At 39.9% G+C, this 20,689-nt stretch overlaps 1 protein-coding gene across 3 annotated transcripts in view; it reads left to right on the top strand.

Moving 5' to 3' along the window:
- ADAMTS12 (ADAM metallopeptidase with thrombospondin type 1 motif 12) overlaps positions 1-20,689 on the top strand; it is a 146,171-nt gene that overhangs the window by 70,048 nt on the left and 55,434 nt on the right. For all 3 annotated transcript variants that reach the window (XR_010352737.1, XM_064403882.1, XM_064403883.1), the window contains 9 exons: positions 4,476-4,672; positions 6,374-6,457; positions 8,138-8,262; positions 9,449-9,598; positions 12,136-12,279; positions 12,947-13,091; positions 17,876-17,968; positions 18,213-18,358; positions 19,201-19,370. Coding sequence is in view for 2 of the 3 variants with exons in the window: in XM_064403882.1 (XP_064259952.1) it covers positions 4,476-4,672; positions 6,374-6,457; positions 8,138-8,262; positions 9,449-9,598; positions 12,136-12,279; positions 12,947-13,091; positions 17,876-17,968; positions 18,213-18,358; positions 19,201-19,370 (1,254 nt within the window). In the remaining variant the exon portion in view is untranslated. The remainder of the gene's footprint in view (positions 1-4,475; positions 4,673-6,373; positions 6,458-8,137; positions 8,263-9,448; positions 9,599-12,135; positions 12,280-12,946; positions 13,092-17,875; positions 17,969-18,212; positions 18,359-19,200; positions 19,371-20,689) is intronic.

Genomic DNA, 20,689 nt, shown 5'->3' with positions numbered 1-20,689 from the left:
TGATGCCCAGTGCATCTATCATTCCATCTTTACAGCCTGGATGGTAATGAGCAGCAGACACTCAGCTGCAGTATCTGACTAAGTGCATCAGTCAAGACAGGTCCAATTTTAGCTTCATTCTACTTCAGAGTGGTGTGACTGCACTGTTTGATATGCCATGTTTTTGACAGCAGGAATGTCAAAGTTAAACAAACCTTGCTGAGTTGTAAACTTTCTTTCTCTGTGCTTGTTTTTGCTGGGACTTGGGGTTTGTCAGCATGGGCTTGTGCGTGATTAAGTAGTTGTAATAGTTTCCTGTGTGAACACTTCTTCAGATTCAGAAAGCATTTGTGTGACTTAGCTTGTCCTGTTTTAGAAATGCTTATGAAAACACCTGGTTTGATTATCTGTTCAGTTTTAAATTCACACGCTCGCTTTCTTTTTTACAACAGTTTTCCCATTATAGCATGTAACTCCTTACTCTCACATTGTCATCTAGAATTAGTTTTGTCTCTTTATAAGCAGATCCTGTGTGTAGAAAACTACCTTGTTTATTTCAGGAGGGGAACAGGGGAAGAGGATTGCTTGCTGCATTTGATTTGTAAGCAGTTAGTAAGTTCTTGCAGTAGATCAGCTATGAAAGTTGCTCACTTTCTTATGAGTGAGAGAGTATCGCTTGTACAGTGACTGTGTTTCAAAACAGTTTATTGACCTCTTGAAAAAACCACCCCTAAACAGTATAATTTTGTTAAAACTTAAACTAAAGGCATGTCTTAGAAGAAAGTGAAGGGTTTTGGAGGAGTCATAATGTAGCAAGTTATGAACAGTGTGGAATTTATTCATCTAGCATCATTCACACCTCCTGGTGTTGTAGTATTTTGACTGTGAGCAGTATGGAGTGGCAAAAATGACAGAGCTCTTGCGCAAAGAGAAGGGAGCTGAGAGCAGAAAGTGAAGACACAAATCAATGCTACTATATTTTGTGTGACAGTCTTCCGTTGTTCTCCTCTACAACTCAGTCATTCTCTTCTGGGAACTTCCAGACATTTTGACCTTGCCTTTGCAAAACCCTGTGTACCTCCAAAGAGTTGAAGGCTGGCTCTGTGTAGTAAGCACCTGGAGGTCCCCTTGTGTTGCACTGTGTGTTGCACTCTTCCTTGAGCAACCAGAAGGAAACAAAAGTGGGAAAAAGCCTGTTTTGTGGAAATCTCAGATAATGCCTTTAAGTGAGGTGAGTCATGTTTGCTCTTTTAGGGGGTTTGGAGGGTGGAAGGCAAGCAGAAATTAACTGCTTAACAATCAAGCTCATTTTGAATAGTGTTCTAAGTGAAGAAGAACTCATGTGGGGTTTTTTAAGTGAGGTCATCTATAGTTAAAGATTAGAAAGCTCTTTCTTACAAAGGACTGGCAAAGAATGTTGTCACCTGATGAAAAATTAAATTGATTTGTTAGAGGGTAGAGCTTTTTTTCATATACACAAACCATGTAGCTTTAAACTGTCCTGAAGAAGTTTGTGCAATACTGATTTTTTTTCCTTATATGCTTCAATTTTACAGATAACTTAAAATTTTTCCTAGTAGCTGAAAGTTAAGGGCCTTTTATGTTGTTGTTAGTCAAGTAGGATTTGTAGGACAGTTTCAAGGGACGTTTTTATTTTCACTAAAAACAATTTGGAATTTGATGTTAAAACCCAACCATTTTGCTGAAGTTTATCAGCCATTTCTATCTAGAAGCTGATGAAAAGTTGTCATCTACACCATTTCTTCTGATTATGCAGTCAAATGTCTGGATATCACATACCCATGTTGGGATGTGGTATGTTACTTGTTGGGCTGAATCAGTTTTTCTAATGAAAGTTTCACATCTACAAAATTATCTCCCACAATAGCTAGAAACTTCAGAGTGTTGCTGCTTGAATTTAATTCAGTTTGTTATCAGAGTCTCTTACCAGCCTTGTTTTTGTTTAGTCTTAGACTGTCCTGGCTACTCTCTCAGCACTACATTCCTTTTCTATTCCTAAGGACTCCAGCACTATTCCTATCTGTGTTATACCCCTTCTTCAGAAATCCAGGGAAGCCCTCAGGGTAGGAGTACCCCCTTTCTCTCTTCTGTTTTGTAGTCTCAGGCCATTCCTCACTTCTTGGATAGTCCTGAACTGCTGGGCTTCCAGTCAAGACTTCCATATCTGGACAACAGGGTGCCTGTGATTTCTCAGTAAATCTAAAAATACTTATAACACTTTACTCATTGAAGGTAAAAGTAAGGAAAGGTTATTTAACTTCACAGTTGGATGGTTAAAAGAGACAGTCAAAATTTGGAGAGACATAAAGGCAGAAGTAGAACTGTACTTTGTAGCTGCCTGTATTTTGGTGTGGCTCCAAGAGATTATCCTCTGTGCCTTGTCTAACAAAAAAAGCTGTCAGGAGACTTCACACTGTGGGGATCCAGTCCTTAGATGTCACCTACCCAAGTGGCGTACCCTGCACAGGAGGTTATCCATCACTGAGGTGAATTCTTTCTTCAGAATCCTCTGGCTATCTGGCATTTATTTTCACCTCTTCTCAGATTTTCATACAATACAAAGCCTCATACTTAACCAGGACTCCAAACTTTTCTCTGAGGGTTCACCACTGCAGTCTCTATGACTTTATACATTTCTACCCCCATTCAGCTATCAGCTGCCCAGACAATTAGCCATACTTTTGGCTAGCTGTAAACAGAAAAACTGACAGCTGGCCTGAGGTTTTATTTGATCATAAACAAAGCACTTAACCAGCAGTCTGAACAGAGTATTTTGTTCGGATAGCTGTGGGGAAGGTTTTTCTCAGCACAAAACCCTTAAAAATGTAGATAATGAGAACTGTGCTTCATAGAAATAAGAATGCTGAAAACTGTGCAAATGTGCAAGGGAGGTTAATGAATACCAGCTCATAAATAGCCTCTCATTGAGGCCTCATACGATTGCTGTAACTGAACAAAGATTGAGGCAGACAAAGATTGGAGTGATGCTGCAGTGTGGGTTAGTGGGGTTAGGGTGCAGATTATAGCAGTGATAGTTCATTGCTGTGGTGTACAGGACACTTGTGCACGGTGGCTCAGTTCTAAATGTGGTCAGTGTTATTTTGTTTATTAATGTGGCATACTTCAATTGCACACATTATGTGTTACCAGGATTGATGCATCTTTCAGCCTTACGTCAGAGATTTCTGAAAACGTGAATATATAAACCAAGGTACTTACCATCTTTTACACCAAGAGGTACACACATCCGGTGGTGCCTCATTTTGTTAGCTACATGAGATGCCATGATTGTTCTGTCTGTGCTTGGGTTTAAAGGGCAAACAGCTCATTCATGACAAAGGTGTAGCTGGTGTGAAGCTGCCAGGTCATCCATTCTTCAAGGGCAGAGTGTCTGGGTAACTGCTCCTCAGCACTGGGAGCTGGACATGGAGGTGATGTTGGACAACTCTCTCCTGCCCCACAGTCATGGAGGTGATTCTGGAAAGGCTGGAAGCACTTGGAGCTGCCTTTCTGGCCTGTGGATGTGCCCTATCTGGAATGAGGACTTCTTTTATGAGTGAGATGACAAGGGACTGCTGCAATACATGTAACAAGTGCTCTTGATCCTTTGTAGGATTCGGGAAATCACACCACTGTAGAAACATTTCTCAGGGTCGTGGGTTGGAAAAAATGCCAGCAGTTGCTGTAAAACGGGTATTTCATTTGCTTTTTAGCCCCTGCATTATTTAAGTTGCTGGGATGTCCCTGGTAACATGGACAGCTGGCATTCAAAGTTAGAGTGAGTGGAGAGGCATTAGCTCCCCTGAACACAGTGCAAGGTTGCTAGCCACCCTACAGAGCAAAGACTTCTTTGTGAAAAGCATTAGATGCACAAATCCCAAAATTACAGTGGAAGCAGTAAGTGTCTGTGCTGTCATCAGGCAGGATGGCAGTAGATGAGGATCCCATGGTTGCCCTGCTGGTATTTAGCTGACACCTGCTGGTCAAGAGTCCCCACTTCTCAAGGACATTCTCCATGCACAGAACAAGGCATTCTTGGATGTGCCAAGAATGTATTGGACTTAATGTGCCATCCTGATGGGAAAATGAGCTGCCTGTGAAGAAACCATATGCCTTATCTTAAACTATCAACTTGCCGTTGGAGAGGTTAGAGCCAAGCAACAGGAGAGGAACTCCTTGAAAAGGGCATCCCCAATTCAATTTTTTTTTAACTTGGCTCTGTCTCACAATGCTAATCTCTTGTGTTTTGAGTGGAGTGACTTTGTGGTGTGTGTTTAATCCATCTCAGAAAATTCAGAACTTCACTGGACAGCACCCTTAGCAGTCTGGTGTCACTTTGGAGTTGCGTCTGCAGTGGGTCAGGAGGGTGGCAGCCAGAAGAGTCACTTCCAGCTAATATCATCCTGTAAGTGTTACAGCCATACAGTTCAAGCTTGAAAATATTTTCAAGTCAGCATTGCTTTTTACTCTTCCAGATACCCACAGCTTTTTCAAGCAGCAGCAGCATCGGAGGGAGAGATGGGAACAAAACCACGCAGCTGCCAGGAGGGTTTCCCGGCGCTCTGTCAGCAAGGAGCGATGGGTGGAGACACTTGTGGTGGCAGACAGTAAAATGGTTGAATACCATGGAAGTGACCATGTGGAGTCATACATCCTCACTATAATGAATATGGTATGTACAATGTCTCTATCTCTAAAGGCTAGCACTAGCTTTCTATCCACTGAAATGATCTGTCTGCCTTAGAACCTGTTGCTCAGTGGTGATTCCAGATTTTTGGCTATGGCAGAGAGAAATTCTACAGGTTTTAAGTATGTAAATTCTTTCACATATTTGTGGATGAGAAACGAGACAGGATGACAGGAGCCTGCTGGAAATTGTAGTAACTTTGCAAACCATTTTAGCTTTTTTTTAATAAGCTTGTTAGTGTTTTGGTCACAAATCCAAACAGCAATATGTGAACTTCTGTGTGGCAAGTTAACTGTCCCAGCTGATGCCAATAAAACTGTTTTTCCAGATAAGTATTCTTCTCGGAGTACAAAGTTTGCATTGGAATAAGGAAAAGTTAAACTTCAAATGCTTTCCTATGTGGCAAGTTTCAAAACAGAAGTTGTTCTGGGAAAAGTCATAGCATCTGCCTTCTGTTATTAATACCTGTTATCAATATTATGTGTACCATAGTAGATATTGACCTTGAGAGTATGTTGAGGACATGTTCTGTCTGGTTATCATGGAAATGTGCAATATATGTGGAGGCAATCAGAGTGTAATTCTAGCCATCGTGACTGATCTGTCCTGTGAGTTTATACAGTATGTTCCCAGCTGTGCCCCAGGCAGTGCCCTAACTTGCTGCTAAGGCAATGAGTGTGAATAAACAGGTACAAAGGTTGTTTCAGCATGTGAGGTTTTGTCCACACAGGGAAAAATGCTTGGAATAAAACCCAGTCATTATCAGGTTCAGGAACAAACAAGACTCGACATTTTCTCTGCAGTCTGACCTTAGATATTAGGGTTATTTAAAGTGTTTCAATTTTCAGTAGAGTACCTTGAAAAAAATCCATACCCAAATCAGACCTCTGTAAACACAATTTCTACTTCATTTTGGTATTTCTCCTTTAGTGGTCTTCTCCATAACAGTTTTGACCCAAAGGCAATCCATTTTGTTCATTCGTATTTCCTATGATAGGTGGCATAGGTCACACATATAGATATGTATAGATAGGTCGTGATTATCTTCTGTTCTGATTCCTTTTCCTCCTGCATAATTCAACATTGTGATGATGTTTATAGCAATTTGGGTCACATTTTTCCAGAGTTCAGTACTTATTCTTTTTTATGTGTCTTTTTTGAATGGAGTTGTTGTCTTTATTTTCGTACTTATCATTCTCTCCTGTACACCGAAAACACAAGAGTAGCTATTATTCAACTAATTTCTCTTTGCCTAGTACTGACTAAATTTGCTTTTTTTGTGACAGAATCTTGTTTGTTTAAAACAGGACAATATGATATGCTGGTTTATTTGCACCCTGAGTGGACCTTTCCATCAGTGTTGTATGACTGTAGATGTTGTGTTCTTTTCTGCTAGTATTTTTTATGAACTCAGAAATTTTTGAATAATTTCATTCTTGTTTGGGCTTTTGCTCTCTAGCTTAGTAACTTTTGCCAAAGGCTGTATCATCATTCATTAGGCATAATTAGCCTTTGCAGTAGGTATAATATTTATTTAATTTCAGTAAACTTTCAATGATTTGAGAATTTAAAAAGCAAAACAATCCCCAGATCAACAGTATGCTAGAAGTAAACATATTTTCTCTCTGAAATTGTGTTCTGCTGTAGAGGAATTAGTTAATCTCATATCTCCTGGCTCTGGCACAGGTCACAGGGCTGTTCCACGATCCAAGCATTGGCAATGCAATTCACATTGTGCTGGTCCGGCTCATCCTCTTTGAGGAGGTGGAGGTAAGGTTTTTATTTACCTCAAAATATCACTTACAAAACATCTGGGTTCAATGCATTGAGCTGTAATTATATTTGCTTAAAAGAATGTTTTAAATTTACTCTGTTACAACCTACAACATTTTAGGAGAAATGCTGCCCTGGATAGCAAAGTATTTTAGCTGATGACTTCAGGTATTTCTGCATAAAATTGCCTAGGAAAATGTAATTTAAACAGGCAGATTAAGAATGAGGAAATGGAATATCCCCAGTGTAAGAAGAACATGGGATGCTAAAGAAGACTAGATAAGAAACAGAAACAACACATCAACATTCAGGAACTAATTACCTGGCATTGCCTGAAATGTATTATGAAGTGTAGTGCTATGGTATTTGCAGATCTCTGAAGAGGTAAGTCTCATATTGTGCAGTTCAAATACATTTTTTTCTTTTAAAATCTCTTTTGAAACAAAGTAAAATGAGGACAAAGTAGATGTTAATTGCTTTAACTAGCTCCATATTGATAGTTTCCAATGTCTCTGTCTCGCAAATATGTTACTATGTGCTTAAATTCATGCTGATTTCCATGATTTTATGGTTATTTTTAAGTCATGTGCACTATATAGCTAGCTCTGACCATAGGTACACCTTAAAGGGATTTTTCTCAGTGGCTTAGAATTTATAACCACAATCCAGATGGTCCCAGTGTTATTGAAGGCAGTAAACCAAACCTCATGGCTATGTCTTTAGAAATATTTATTGAGATAGAGTCTTTTCTTATAGCTCTCAGCATAAATGGGACAAAAACTTGAGGTTGCACCTAAGCAGGACATTCAGGACCTGAGATCCATGATGACCTCCAATTAACTATATTTGCTGAACTTCTGTTGCTCTTTGGATGAAAAATTTGGATTCCTGTTGAGTAATGGCAATGTTGGAAGTAGCAGTGTTAAATACCTTCCAAAATTTGTTTTTAGGTTCCTCAGAAATTACTGTCTGGTAACAGTTGATCCCATACTTTGATGCTTGTTAAAGCAAACTGAAGCAAGATAAAGTGAAATGTTCTAGACCAGAAATTAGAAAATTTTTGGATGAATTCATTTTGCATACATTTTATTTAAGGTTATCAGTAATTTTCAGTAATATGTAAAATGTATAATAATAAGTTGAGGAAGAAACATTTATGAATGCATTGTTTCTCTTTGGAATTGAAAAATATTGTGAAATGAATACTCTGTTAGAAGCATAATTGTTGTCTGAATATGACAGTGTTCACATAACATTAAGTGACAAATTTGATCACAAAGTTTCACAATAAATAATCTTCACCTTCTCTTCAGAGGAAAATTTGATTTCAAGAGAATATAAAATGTTTGAAAGTTTCAGTTCAGTGTTGGATCTTACAAAGCTCATTTATCAAAATGTATGTAGAGTTTTGCCTTCTGTAATTTTTCCTTTAGCTGCACCAATTACAGAAATATCAGCATTTTAACTTAATATTCAATGTTAGATAAATAGGTGTCATTGCTCCTAATGATGGCTCTAACTTTAGACAAAAGCATAATCGATTACATTTGGATTACCCATCTTCACAGCTGACTTCATTGAAGTGTTACTGCAATGCAATGTGGTCTTCGCAGTAATATATTCCTTCTTTACAGTAATATATTCCTTCTTTACAGTAATATATTCCTTTCCCATTAGCAAGGTTTGAAGATAGTGCACCATGCTGATAAGACATTAGCCAGCTTCTGCAAGTGGCAGAAGAGTGTCAATCCCAAGAGTGATGTCAATCCCACACACCATGATGTGGCTGTCCTTCTCACCAGGTATGACAGCAGTGACTGACTGGTCTTCAGTTGCATTTCTTTGGTGATGATATTTCCTTTATAGGCTCAGGCCATCACTTAGTTCATCCTGCACAGAGCTCAGAAATGTGGTCCAAATATTGATGGTGCTACATATGCATATGGGTTAGAGATGCATCTTAGTCACAAAATAGAGATGCGTGGGTCCCTAGAGGTGAGCAATTTCCTCAGCTCAGGTGATTTTCCCCACTTGATCCTATCTCATTTTGTGCTCAGTGAATGCTCTATTCTCCTTTGAGACAATATACCAAAACAAGGTAGCATGTAGATGAGCAATTCCTGAATAAATGTGCAGGTGCAGCTCAGAAGGGACAAGTATTATGCAAACAGGATGCCATTCATTTTTAAAAAGCAAGCATATGGTTTTTAAATATCTCTATATTTAAGGAGACACAAAACAATTTTTAATGTCCGAGCAAGGGAGTAATAGAAAACTTGAAAGTGAGGTTGTCTGAGGTTATGCAGGGAGTTTATGTCATAGCATGAAACGGGACTTCTGCAGGTCTGTAAAAATTGGTTTAGTCTGTACACAGGTGGCAGAAAAGATTGAGTCTGTGGTCTAAAAAAAACCAACCCTTGGCTAAAGTCTGTCAGGCAAAAAACCCAACCTAAAACACCCCTCAAGTGGCTCAGTAAAAAATAGTCATAGAATCGTTAGGTTGGAAGAGACCTCCAAGATCATCAAGTGTGCCCTCTGACCATTCCCCACCTTCTCAACCCCATTCTCAGTCAAAAATCTTAAAATAAGTATGTGAGATAAAGTCTCACAATGATGTGAGATTTCACTGTCAAACACAAAGTACTCAGACAGTTCACTTGAATGAAGCTGAGCTATGGTGACTTTAATAAACTGTGCTTTAAAATGCTGCCAGGCGTGGAGGTTCTAAAACTTTGATTTTGGGAGTTGACAGTAAGTGTATGTATCTAGGCACGACAGCCACATAATACTGGCTACAAATTATAGCAGTATAATATTGTAGTAGAACAAGTGCATGCTGTTCCATACATATTTGTAAAAGACTTACCACTATGAGTTACTCGAAATGAAAATTAGCACATTATAAGATGGAAGCTTGCCACCCATGTTAGTGACACTCCACAGCTGGTTTTAAGCTCTTTAAATGGCACATCTCTTTTGTGATTCTAGAAAGGACATTTGTGCTGGCATGAACCGTCCCTGTGAAACCTTAGGCTTGTCTCACCTCTCAGGCATGTGTCAGCCTCACAGGAGCTGCAACATCAACGAGGATTCTGGCCTCCCCTTGGCTTTCACTATTGCTCATGAGCTTGGACACAGGTACAGTTGACAGCGAAGGGGGAACGTGCCTGAGTCAAATTTGTTATTTGCATGTTAATACTCAAATTGTGAGACAGAAACAAAACACAAAGTGAGTTAATGTCTCTATTATTAAAATCAGAACTTATTTCAAAGCAAAAAAAAAAATAAAAATTAAGCCTTTGAGTAGTGTTTCACATATACAACTATTCGGTACATCAAAATGAAAGAATTAAGCTACAAAGAAGCATCACTCAATTATGCTAATTTTTCCAAACGTGTGCTAGATGTCTGTGCAATTACTTAGATAATCTCCAGGCTGATGCACAACATTTACAGAAAACAAACCTGTCTCACTATGTCAAGGTTTTCAGTAGTGCAGCTTAGCTAGACAACATTTTTAACTCATATAGTGAAACTCATATAGAAAAATATATATTAATCTTATAATATATTTAATAGTAATCCTTTTATTTTTATTAACTAGCAAAGCCTTTTTAGGGCATTTCTTAGTAACTGTTTTTTTTTGTATAATAATACTATTGTGTGTACACTTAGACCAAGTTAAATAAAGTTCCTGGATATTTTGTTTTAGATATGGTTAATTTTTTTTTTAATGATTGGGTATTTTTGTTTGAATTAAATTTCTCAGAATTTTAGATTTTTGGAGGTGTTTTGGTTGATTAGGTGGTTTATTAACTCATTTAGAAAAAAAATTGATTTTTGAAACTGTTTTGACACAGCTGTTTTCCTCAGGGCAGAGCATTATCTCATGGATGCTCTGGTTTGACTGTAATGTCTGCACTTTTCAGCTGGACTCTGTTGCTTGGCTAAGTCACATGTTCATTGCTTTATCTACAATCATACTAATTTCACTGTGCACGCAGCCACAGGGTGGATGGAGGATCAGGATGGAGTCTCTGTTTCCTCATAGGATGTAATGATAATGATGGTGATGATGATGGTAATGACCCTGTCGACCATTAATTGGCCACTATTTATTCAACCTCTCCACTGCCAGAAAGGAAACTGCATGAATAAATAACGCTGAAATCACTCCAGTGGGATCTGGGTGTTGCGGGTTTAAGTCACTTGGTCCCCATAGCCTGTTGCTGGCAGGGAGCTGTTTTCATTCACATTAATGATCTGAGGAGACTCCTTCCCCACATACTGATCCATCTGTGACCTTCTCCTTGTCTAGCCTGGCTGGCTGGTGACTGTGTCCTTTGGAGGCTGTGAGGCTCAGTACTGCTGTGCTTGCCCTTGCAGGAGTGGTGCAGAGCCTCTCCTTAAGGACTGTCTCCATAACAAATATCAAATAGTGTAGGTTTTATTGTCAGCCTGTTAACCTCAAGCCAGGCTCACATTGAGAAGTTCAGGTATAGGCAAGTTTGTAAGAACAGATGAACAAAAGAGGACAGACATGCTCCCAGAATACCTTAGATGAATGCCAATAGTCAGCTCTTCCCCACACTGTCTTTCTAGATGTTTGCAGCCTGAGGTTTCAACAGACCCTGTTTTGTGGAAAAGAGCCTGTCAGAAAGGGGAGATTCTTGCATTTGTGCTTCTGACTCATTACTGAAATTGGTTCTAACTGAAATTACCTCCACTTCCAGAACTTTTGAGTCATGATATGATTACATTTTTGAGAAATGTAGTCTTAAGTATTTTGAATGCACTTTCTCTGATTCGTGACTGAATCATTACTTGACCTGAGTAAGCTCTCACTGCTTTCAGGACTTACACACCTCCAGATGTTAACAATGTAGGTGTCAACATCTTCATATATCAATATTTGTATATGCCATTATTTATATTACGAGATAATCCTCATTCTGAGGTGATGAAGAGGCATGTGTGTTTACTCAGTTGAATACCATCCAAACTTTTGAGTTTATGACTTCTGCAAGCTATTGAATAAAAAAATTTCTCAGCAAGTCAGAGATGCTGGAGAGAACCTGCTGTAGAGATCTGTTTGCATAGATTGAGAAAATTAAATGGAATGAAGGAATAGAGGTTGGAGGAAAATTCAATGAATATTCAATAATTTTGTAAACTATCTCTGGTGCAGTCTAGCAAAAGTTTTAAAAATTAAAAAAGCAGTAGAGACATAATTATGAGAGAGTCTAAGACTGAATGTAACAAAGCCTCATCTTAGTTAAAGTGGTGCAAGTTTGGGTTCAAGAGTTAGGGAGCAGTCTTGGCTGTAACAGCTGTAACCTAACTTTTGGGTTTAAACTTTGACTTCTGCCCCAACTGTGCACCAGTGTTTGGACTCCCTTAAAAGTACAGAAGTATAGTCTGTGACAGTGTGTTCTTTATTTTGTGCAGGCCAATATTGTTGTGCATAACAGACATGTTTGAAAGCCTGTGGGGGTGTAGATTTTTCATAGATTTTGAGTCATATGTTCTGTGTGTACATTTTCTGTTAGCAAACAGATAACTCCAGCTCTGCAGGAGAGGAAGCAACATAAGTGTCTTTTCTAAGCATGGAGAGGAACCTGTAGGTAGGTGTTTTTGTACAGCTGGAATTATTAGATGTTGTTTTTTATCTCCAGTTTTGGAATCCAGCACGATGGAAAGGAGAATGACTGTGAGCCTGCTGGAAAGCGTCCGTATATCATGTCCCGACAGTTGCAGTATGATCCTACTCCCCTCACCTGGTCCCAGTGCAGCAAGGAGTACATCACACGGTTCCTAGAGTGAGTGGTCAGGTTGTGGCAGTTGCCTAAATTGAGCACAACTGTGCTGGAGTTCAAAATATATCTTGTATTATTGCACTGATTATTGTAGGAGGTCTTGGTATGCTTGAGTTAATTTCCATGGGCGACATATCACTGTCCTGTTGCTTGCTTATTTGGGAAAAGCTCTCTGAAGACTTGCAGTCTGGAAGTGAACTCAGGTCTTGTCATATTGGCTCGGGTTTGGTGCAACCTGCAGCTTTTTGCAGTTACCAGGAAGAAAGAAGCCTTTCCATCAAGGGCACTGACGGAATTTCACTTTGGCCACAGTACTATGTGTTTGGCTTCAGTGACTTGTTCAAATCTTTTCCATTTGTTTTAAGACCAGCAGTGTGGTATAACTTCAGCCAGAGACTATGGGGTTCCCTGAAGACACTGTGTAAATCATACTGAGCTCATGGTATTTCCTCTTTGACAAGTATTTTGCCATTTTAAAACCATCTCTTGCTAGACAGAGTAACTACTTTGTTTGCAGCACTTCAGCCTAACTTGGCTGGAATCTGGAAGTATTATTTACATGGGACATAATCAAAATTACTCCTAAGAAGTAGATACTAAAAGTCTGTATAGAAACATCAAAAAACTGTGGTGGTAGAGAGTTTTTTAATATGGAATTTCTGTCTTTTAGTCGTGGGTGGGGATTCTGCCTGGATGACATCCCCCAAAAAGAAGTTCTGAAGTCCCCAATCATTGCTCCTGGAGTGATTTATGATGTGCACCACCAATGCCAGCTTCAATATGGTTCCAATGCTACATTTTGTGAAGATGTGGATGTAAGTGCTGAATGTTTTTCTTCATTCTCTTAGTAAGAATTCGAAATTCTTGAGCAGCATGGAAGTGTATTCAGTGCATGTCATTTACAAATGCAGTGGGTTTTGAGTCTCATAGACTAGATGTGCAGTGCAGGCACTGCCTAACACATTTACTTCTGCATATTCTGGAAGCAAGTTATTATGCTGTTTGCCTTGTATTTCACAAAATCTTTGCTGGATCTCAGCCATATCTATGGTTAAGGGTCTGTTCTTCTGCAGTGGAGTCCTTTTGGTTTTAAACTTGTAATATTAATTCTTGGGTAAATTATGAATGCAATTTAAGTCAAATTTTAAAGTATTCTTCAGCCTTGTGGCTTTCAATTGATCACATCATTCTGGGAACAAATCTTCCAGTTCCAGGAAGAGTTTTCTGTAGAAATTAGGGTTGTGTTCTCTTCCCATACATCGTGATTTTTCATACTCTTTATGATGTAACAAACAAAAGAATATTTCAGTCCCTGTGGAAAATATTTATTGTGAAAAACCAATATTTTTGCATGGAATATTAGATATTTATGCAGAAGTGTATAATTCATAGAGTACCCTGAGGTCTGTCTCACAGCATAGCAAAACAGTGTTGTGAGGAGATGCAAGGGAGCAGTGTAGTCACAGCAACCCTCACAAGATTGTGGAGCCCTGAAGAGTAACAGGTTGAATTAGCTAAAGTACAGTGGTATGGGGTTTTACTAGAATAATGGTACCTGGAATGTTTGGAGGTCTTTGGGTCTGTACAGCATTGTCAAGGTATCACCATCGTGGGTGCTGGGTCTTCAAAGACACAAGAGCAGTTGTTGGTTGTAGTGAAGTTGTTTTTTGCATGAGTACATCAGTCTTGAAGGCAAGGAGTTCAGAGTATTAAAGTCTGTGCTAAAAGCTTTCTGGCACAAAGTCCCGAAGTTTTGAGCAAGAACAGCAGCAATAGCAGCAGCTCCCACACCTTTTTTCTTCTTCCTCACCCCAATACAAGGGATTTTATTCCTAAATCATCCAATCAGCTAAAAAGCATGATTCTATAACATTTTTCTTACACCAATCTGAGCTTAATTCTAATGTGTGAAAGTGGTGTCAGTTCTTACCCAAAATCAACATACATAAATTTATCTATTTACATAAATGGTGCTATGTGTTTTCTTACCCAAAATCAACATATATAATTTTATTGATGTATGTGAGTAGTTCTATCTATTCTATCTAGAAAGGCAAGCAATGTTCTGCTATGTCTTTGTTATGCCTGGACCAAAGTTAAACTAGGCTTTAGGGCCTTTTACTATCTAATACAGTCTCTTAAGGCACTTGAAATATATTTCTACTTTCTTAAAATTAAAACTTACACTTCTGGTTCATGTCTGTGTGGCTTAATATATTTCAGCTTCTCTAGAGGTTCTAATTCAAACCCTGCATTTCTTTTTCTCTCTGAGGGACTCAGAGAGACTTCTGTTTCATGCACTCCAACACAGCATATTTATACATAGAGCAGCTCAGCAACCATGTTGTCAAGTGCTAGCCCAGCTAGGTGATCACTAATTTTCCTGTGTTTTGAGCAGCAGTGTTCAGTAAATGCTGGAGACAGCACCCAGTCTACTGGTCCTGTCAAATACAATAATTTGGCTGTTGGCAGTGCTGGTATGAACACAGCTGTGGACTGGGCACTGCTGGTGTTGACTGTTTGTTGCATTCAGATAATTGTGTGTATCTATATCTACCCTTCTCTTAGAGAAATTATTTCTGATTAATCTTTTCAACCTTAATAGATAACATGATTACCAGTGTTGAACTACAACTGCTGAATCTGAAGAAGGTATTGAAAGATTGCTTTCATTACCTGCTGTTACAGTTTCCTTAGTTACTGTAATTTGTCTGTTGGTACAGATAGAAAATTAGGATGTAATTTTGCAGTATTGGCTCAGTCTGTCTCTCCTTGAATTTGAACCTAATAGGCCTTTACATTCGCATCTCCTGATAAACCAATTTTACAGCTAGATCTATGTCATAAAATTAATTGGTATCGTCTCATTTTACTGAAAGGCCTGTATTTTGCTAGTAGTTGCACTGGCAGGAGATGGAACTGGGAACAGTAGGGTCAACCTGGAATGTTGAATCATCAGTCTTTTTGTCATTTTGTCTAAGAGGTCTGACTCTTTTTTGCCTTTCCTCTATTTACTTAGCCTTGCTCACTGACAAGCTGCTTTTGTTTTGTACATTTTAATGTCTGACTGAATCTGATCCACAGATCCTTTTTGAGAGAACAATCTGCATTTAGCTGAAGATGCCCTGGGGTTCAGTGATTATACTTAGCAAAAACTAATATTTATAATTCAGATAGTGGTATTCATTAAGCACTTAGACAGCAAAGTGTCCTGTGTAGTATATAAATATTGTCCCTCTAATAAGGCAAAGAAAAGTAAAATATGTATTAGATGGAGGAATTTTCCAAGTAATAGCTAGACCCATAGCTTCCTATAGAACAGCCTGTAGGATATCAGAATGCTAATCTTACTGCCTTTTTATCCAAAACTTCCATTGGCTTCCATAAAACTGAGTATTTTTTGGATTCAACTTTCTTCAAGGCACAGATCCTATTCTCATAAATTGGGTGGAAAGTATATATCATACTGCTGATGAAAAGACAGTTGCTTTGCAGTGAGTCCATAGCACAGTCATGGGTTTCTGCATGTTACCTCCAAAGGCATGCAGTACATAGTGCATCCTCTCATATTGTTGTTTTTCATATTGTAGTGCATCCCCTCTGCTGTTGTTTCAGTATTCTTAGAGATAAAAAACAGTTCTGGGACATGGAGATAAATATGGAAAAATCCTTGCAAAGCTATAGAATTCCCTTGGTGAATTCTTGACTTTGAAATCTATGGGTCCACCTAATAATAAAAGTAACTGCCAATGAAAAGCTGTGTTCATTTTCTGTGCCAGTTTCTCTGATGTTGTCTGAGGCATGGTGCAAGAGTACACTTCATAAACTGAAACCACAAAATATATTCTGTGTACAAGAGTTAAAATAAAGGATGACTTTGATAATGAGAGAAAATTCATCAGCCAGAGCACTTGGGTAGCTCTGTCTTAAGAACCTGGTAATGATGGCTTTACAAGGCCCTTATAAGGAATGCTACCCTTGAACTATAAACAGAGAACTGCAAAACAAAGTTTGTCTTGTGTACATTGCCCAAAAACAGTGAACCAAGATGCAGTGGCCCAGACATTGTATTCCAGATGGAGGGCTGGAGTGCTTTGAGATGTTCCATGCCATCCGCTTTTTTCTGATGTTCTAGTTGACAAGCCAAGGTAAACACACAATAAGAAAGTAAATGAAAATGAACTGTCTTAAAGCCCAAGCTTGGCTGTTTTAAACAGAAGCAGCTCAGAAATGGGCAGCCAAACTCTGCATTTCCCACTTGGATGAACATTGCTGCTAGCTCGTTGGGGCTGCATTTTTGGAAGTGTGCAGTTTATATGTTAACTTCCAAATCTGGTATGTGGCTTGCTCTCAGAGTCCCAGTGGGAGTTGGTAGTGGTGTCCTTCTTATCAGCTCTTTTCTCTGATGGCACTTGGAGCTGTCCCTTCTTCACAGGTTGATGCTGCCAGCTCTGTTCCTTTTCCACAGCTGGACTATGGCATCCAAACAGCCTGAGTCAAGACCTGGCCTTTTGCTTCTGCTGTTCCTGTTGGCAGTGTGCAGCCCCTCTGAGACTCCTGCCTTCTTTGCTTTGGAAGTGGTGTTTCATGCAAAGCCCTGATCAGTCAGGAGTTCCAAGCATGCAGGGCTCCTGCATGCCAAACAAAGAAAAGCTGGTGTGCATGTGAACTGAAGAGGGAGAAAGGGCCCTCCAACTCTGTCCTCCCTTTCTAGAGAATAGTTCTGGCTGAGTGAAGTGGGTTTGGTAAAAGGTAGCTGGAGTGTTTCTTGCCCTGCTTTCTTTGTTGCCTCTCAGGAGTTTCTGTCTGTTCTGTGGAGCTGAGCCACTGCACATGGAGCAGCATCTGGAATGCTGTGTTTTATTGGCAACCTACTGCATTAAACTGTCACCAGTTTGTGAGTTACTTAAAATACAAACATTCACTAACCAGATCCTTTACTCTTCCCAGCCCACTATGCTTTTTTCTCTGCCAACTAGCTGACTGCTTTTTTTTTTTCCAGATCATTTCCTTGTCATCTGCCAAGCTGATGTTTTAAGAAGCCTGATCACTTTTTCCTCATCTAGTTTTGGGACCTCCATTAATTTTGTTGGAGACATGATGCTGTTTGTATTTGCCTGCCTGGCTTCTGTAACCTTCTTTGATTTCACTGTATGTTTTCAGGCAGACAGCAATGCAGAATTGAAGATTGGTTAGTACTGGTATGGGTTAGTACTCGTCAAATGAAAATTGTTCAATTTTCGGTCACCTTATCTGCAAACAGCTGTGACCAAAGTTTGTTAAGCCATTTTGCTTGTGTCTATCTAGGAGCTCAGCAGCCAATTAGGAGAATATTTGAAGTCACATAATGCAGGGAATTCACTTGATAGTATTTACCATTTCTCTATTTTTCAAATAGTTCCTTTTTGCACAGTAATGGCTAGTACCTAAATTTGGACCCTTGTTAGTTCCTATCTTGTGAACAACCCTGATCCCTCTGGAAATACAACCCTTACAAGGCTTTTTAAGTGGCTGTACAAAACTTTGGGAAGCTTTTGAAAATCTTGACCACAGGAGTTCTGCCCTGCCTCAGACTGCTTGAGTTTTCTTTCTTTTTCAGAACCTTTGCCAGACCCTCTGGTGCTCAGTGAAAGGCTCCTGCCGCTCCAAACTGGATGCAGCTGCAGACGGCACTCGGTGTGGAGAAAACAAGGTGACTGTGAGCCACGCTGTTTGCAAGCTGTGCTGCCTGCCAAAGCACAGAAAGGAGCCATGAGTAGCTCTGCTGTTGTTGAGTGGGAAGGAGGGTCATCCTGTGACATCTCCATTTACAATTTCCGCTAAAGTGTTCAACTCTCATGAGCTGAAATAACAAATAATTCACAGGAACTCAAAAGTTTCATAATTTCCCTGTGATAATGATCTGAAGCTCTTTGTGCTTTCTGTTCTCTTCTCAGTGGTGCTTCTCTGGTGAGTGCATTACAGTGGGGAAGACTCCTGAAGCAATCCATGGCCAGTGGGGCGTTTGGTCATCGTGGTCCCATTGCACAAGGACATGTGGGGCAGGAGTTCAAAGTGCAGAGAGGCTGTGTGATAGTCCAGAGTAAGCTGAGTGCACTATCTTTCCCTTTTCCCTACTTTTTGTTTAAGATTTTTGAGGTTCTTATGACACTGGAGACTCTCTTGTATGAGACTGTTATCAGCAGGTGCCATATCAAGACGTCACAGATACTGACACCTCTCTTCCCAGTTAGGCATACCTGTGTGAAATTCAGCTGGCTCATCTTTTACAGTCATCTTGTTCTTTATTTCTTACCCTCCATGGAGCTTATTTCAGTGCAAAAGGAGTAAAAAACTATATTTAACATTTAGGCTTTGCAGAAATAGTGTAAATATTGCTTTATTAATACTGCAATGAGTAAATAAATGTCCTCAAACACCAGGTGAGAACAGTTTCTAGCAATCTGATCCTGAGGACTCACCTTTTATGTTTTGTTCTAGTCATCAGCCTCGTTTGAGCTTCAGACACATGAGTTGTCAGGTACAGAACATGAAATGTAGAATTCCCCACTACATATCTTAAGTTCATGAAGAATCCTCGTCTCATTTTCACAAATCACTAATGGCAGGAATAATTTGTCTTTTCAGAGAGAACTGTCAAACACACTGCAAAGCATGGGATTTAAAGTCCGTTTGATAGGTTAATTTGTTGTGAGCTCAGCCAGGTAGTGCCAAGCACTTTTTTGAGATACAGGAGTTGTCTAGATCTCTGTGCTTCGTACTGACATATTTGAGTAATCAAACGTGATGTGAAGAGTATCTCTACCCTGTCAAGGATTCCGAGTCACCTTGTTGTGCTACTGGGGCCTGAAATACATTGTTGGGTTTAAAACTTCTTTTTTTTACCCATGGTCTCATGTCCCAGTCCCAATGTTCCTTTTCTAGACCCCAGTTTGGAGGAGACTACTGCACCGGAGAGAGGAAACGCTATCGCATGTGTAACATCAGCCCCTGCCACAAAGACTTGCCAACCTTCCGTCAGATGCAGTGCAGTGAATTTGATACAGTTCCCTACCAGAACGAATTCTACCACTGGGTTCCTGTTTATAACACAGGTATGAAGCTACACAATTTTTTAATGTCTTGTATAAAAAGTCAAAGTTACATGCCTATGAGAAACGTCTATGAGAGCAAGAGGTCACTGAATTATAAGTTTTCTAATGAATTAGAGAGAGAAATCTGGTATGCTCCCATATGCTGGTGTGCCAAAAAGGCAGTGTCTCTTCTCTACACTTGGGTGTTTTTTCAGAGCTCTGGTGATAATGGCTGTGATTGTAACTAGTTCAGTTCCTGAAAAGATATTGCACTAAGAAAAGCTGTTGAAGTCATGTCTGTACTATTTGTTTTGAATAGATCTAAACCATCTTTTCCAGTGTCAACCACAAAACAAGAAGCAGAGTAGTGTGGCGTAGAGCTGCATCATTGGGCCTGCAGGCATCACTGCACCCAGTAACTAGAGCTCTTCCACTGCAAAAATGTGATTTTACTACTTCCAAACTCAGATTTGTATGGTAGGTGTACTTGATGTTAGCTGTACTAATATCTGAACTGGTTCAGTATCATGCTGCCCTGTATTGTAGAGGCAGAGTCAATGATTCTGCTTTATAACTTGCTTTGGCACAGCTAGTTACTAAATAAAAGAGCGATCGTTGTCAGTCTGCAGTTTGATTCTTGGGTTGTGCATAGCTGTAAGGTGTAGATTATCCAATAGAATCACAAAATTGTTGGGGTTGAAAGTAATCTCTAGAGACCATCTAGTACAACCCCCCCAGCCAAGGCAGGGTCACCCGGAGCAGGTGTCATGGGAACACATCCAGGTGGGTTTGAATGTCTCCAGAGAGGAAAACTCCACGAACTCCTTGGGCAGCTGTTCCAGTGCTCTCCCATCCTCTGTGTAAAAAAGTTCTTCCATGTGTTGAGGTAGCATTTCCTGTTTTAGTTTATGGCCATTGCTCTTTGTCCTGTCCCTGGGCACCAATGAAAGGAGTCTGGCACCATCCTCTTGGCACTGACTTTGAGACATTTATATGCACTGGTGAGACCCAACCCCCACAGTCTGTCGTCACAGCACCTCACAGAGGTTCTCCAGTCCTTTAATCATCTTTGTGCCTCTGCTGGACCCTCTCCAGTAGCTCCTTACTTTCTTGTACTGAGGAACCCAGAACTACCAGACTCTTCCCAATGGACCCCAAGAGCCCATTGGCCTTCCTGGCTGCCAGGGAACATTGCTGGGTCATGGGCAACCTGCCACTCACCAAAACTCCCAGGTCCTTCTCAGCAGAGCTGCTCTCCAGCAGGTCAGACCCCAAACTGAGCTTGGGGTTATTCCTCCCCAGCAGGACCTACACTTGCCCTTTGTGAACCCCATTAAGTT

Source organism: Passer domesticus, chromosome Z (genome assembly GCF_036417665.1).
Source record: "Passer domesticus isolate bPasDom1 chromosome Z, bPasDom1.hap1, whole genome shotgun sequence".
Taxonomy (NCBI): Eukaryota; Metazoa; Chordata; class Aves; order Passeriformes; family Passeridae; genus Passer; species Passer domesticus.
The sequence above is the reverse complement of the archived record's forward strand: the minus strand, read 5'-3'. Positions and strand labels throughout refer to the sequence as shown.